The 1,939-nt window shown below is 38.6% G+C and overlaps 1 protein-coding gene across 1 annotated transcript; it reads left to right on the top strand.

The window, feature by feature from the left end:
* Window positions 1-278: 278 nt before the first annotated feature.
* On the top strand, window positions 279-1,519 carry LOC124943997 (low-temperature-induced 65 kDa protein-like; the record flags this gene model as incomplete). The annotated part of the gene is made up of 2 exons (XM_047484459.1): window positions 279-680; window positions 722-1,519. Coding segments are annotated over 2 exons (1,146 nt in total), but the record flags the coding sequence as incomplete, so codon positions are not given.
* Between the last annotated feature and the right edge of the window lie 420 nt (window positions 1,520-1,939).

Genomic DNA, 1,939 nt, shown 5'->3' with positions numbered 1-1,939 from the left:
AGCAAACCATTTGACACGTGTGCGCAACATATGCAACGGTTATCCAATTCTCTCACCGCCTCTTTCTATTTCTCTCCTATAAGAATTTGAATTCATCTCTCTGTCTTCATCAGAAAGATCAGATTTTCTTCATTATAAACTCTTAAGCAACAAGGATAGAATCACCAATGGCACGTCCCCATGGCCACGAAGATCAAATACCCACTTCAGGTTCTCATCTGACAAGAAATTTCAGTTTCCAATTTTGATTTTTGACTTCTATAGTATTATTAATCAAATTTTCTTGTTTTACAAAAGGCCAAGAAGAAGATGTACGTAGTAGTCAACATCCTCCCGAAAAGATCAAATCGGTATTTAAGAAAGTGAAGGACAAGGCTAAGAAGATTAAGAATACACTAACAAAACATGGCCATGATCATGACAGTAGTCATGACGAGGAAGAAGAAGACTATGATGATGATGATGATCATGGCGATGTTGAAATATCACACCAGATGGCCAAACAGAGTGATCATCCCCCTGCTGAAAGTGAAAAGAATCAAGATGGCGAAATCAGCGGATCGAAGATATTAAGGAGGGAATCAGTGGTTAAAGATGATCCAATGAATTTGGATGAAGATTCTAACTACCCAAAATCAAATCTTTTGCCATCCAATGACTCCACTCGAATGGGTAAACTTAAATTTTGATTAGTGATTTGTTTGTATAAATTATCTATCTATTTGATCTTTGTGCAGGAGTTACATCAATTGATCATTCATTCAACAGAATGAATATCCATGGTGGAGACAAGGTTAAGGAAGAACATAAACCAAACATGAAAACCCCAGATCTATTGACTGATCGAAAACAAAAAACAGGAACTCATGTGCAATTCTCCCCGGAACTGTCACCAAAACCGGATGATCCAACCACGGCTACCGCCGCTGATTCCGCCCCAAGTTATTACCTTGACAAGTTATCATCGGCCGCATCTACTTTTTCCGATAAAGCTATAGCAGCGAAGGATGCAGTAGCTTCCAAGTTGGGATACGGCGGTGGCGGTGGTGAGGGAAGAGAATCTGGGCAAAAACTTACAGTTTTGATGTCGGAAAAGCTGAGTCCAGGGGAGGAAGACAAGGCATTGTCGGAAACTATATCCGATGCACTAGAGTGGCGTAAGGCAGAGCCAGAGAAGAAGGAAGGAGAAAAGGTAATGGGGAAGGTGACTGTGTCGGATGAGGTGGCGAATCGGTTGGGTTCTTGTGATGATTACAAAAACCCTAGCGGTGATGGCAAGAAGAAAGGGAAGCTTCCCGAAGTTTCGGATACCATGGTTGAGAGGATTAAGGGAACGGTTGGTTCTTGGTTAGGAATCCGGTCAGGTGCCTCTGGTCAGTCGGAAGCAGCACTTGGCACTACTACTATTACTACTGCCGGCGGTGGTGGAGGTGGCAATGTTGAAGGGAAGAGGCAAGGAGAGTGAGGAATGTGAGTGATTGTGAAGCAGTTAATTTCAATAATGTGTTGTTTTTGTTGTAAGGTTTAAATAAAAATACTAGCTTGTGAGCAATAAATAATAATGTTGGTTGCATGAACTTTGTTGTTGTTTACCCTTGCAAATAACACATTTAACTTAAATAACTTAAAAATGAGTATAATACAATAGGTTTATGAACAAATAAACATGAGACAAGATGAAGAAACTCAATAACAAAAAAAATAATAAAAAAAATTAAGCCTTGAAAAATGATTGACTTAAAAAATCAAATAAGCTGAAAAAATTAAATAATTTATATCTTCTCTATTTTCTCTCCCTTTTTCCAACAAGAACAAGCACAAATTATCTTCAATATTTTCTCTTACTTTTCCCTTTTTTTCAAGAACAAGCACAAATGATTTCCTCTTACTTTTCCCTTTTTCCAACAAAAATGAGGTGATTTCAAGTCATTCCCTTCCA

This window comes from Impatiens glandulifera, chromosome 1, assembly GCF_907164915.1.
Source record: "Impatiens glandulifera chromosome 1, dImpGla2.1, whole genome shotgun sequence".
In the NCBI taxonomy this organism is placed as follows: domain Eukaryota; kingdom Viridiplantae; phylum Streptophyta; class Magnoliopsida; order Ericales; family Balsaminaceae; genus Impatiens; species Impatiens glandulifera.
Note: the sequence above shows the minus strand (reverse complement) of the source record. Positions and strands in the feature narration are given on the sequence as shown.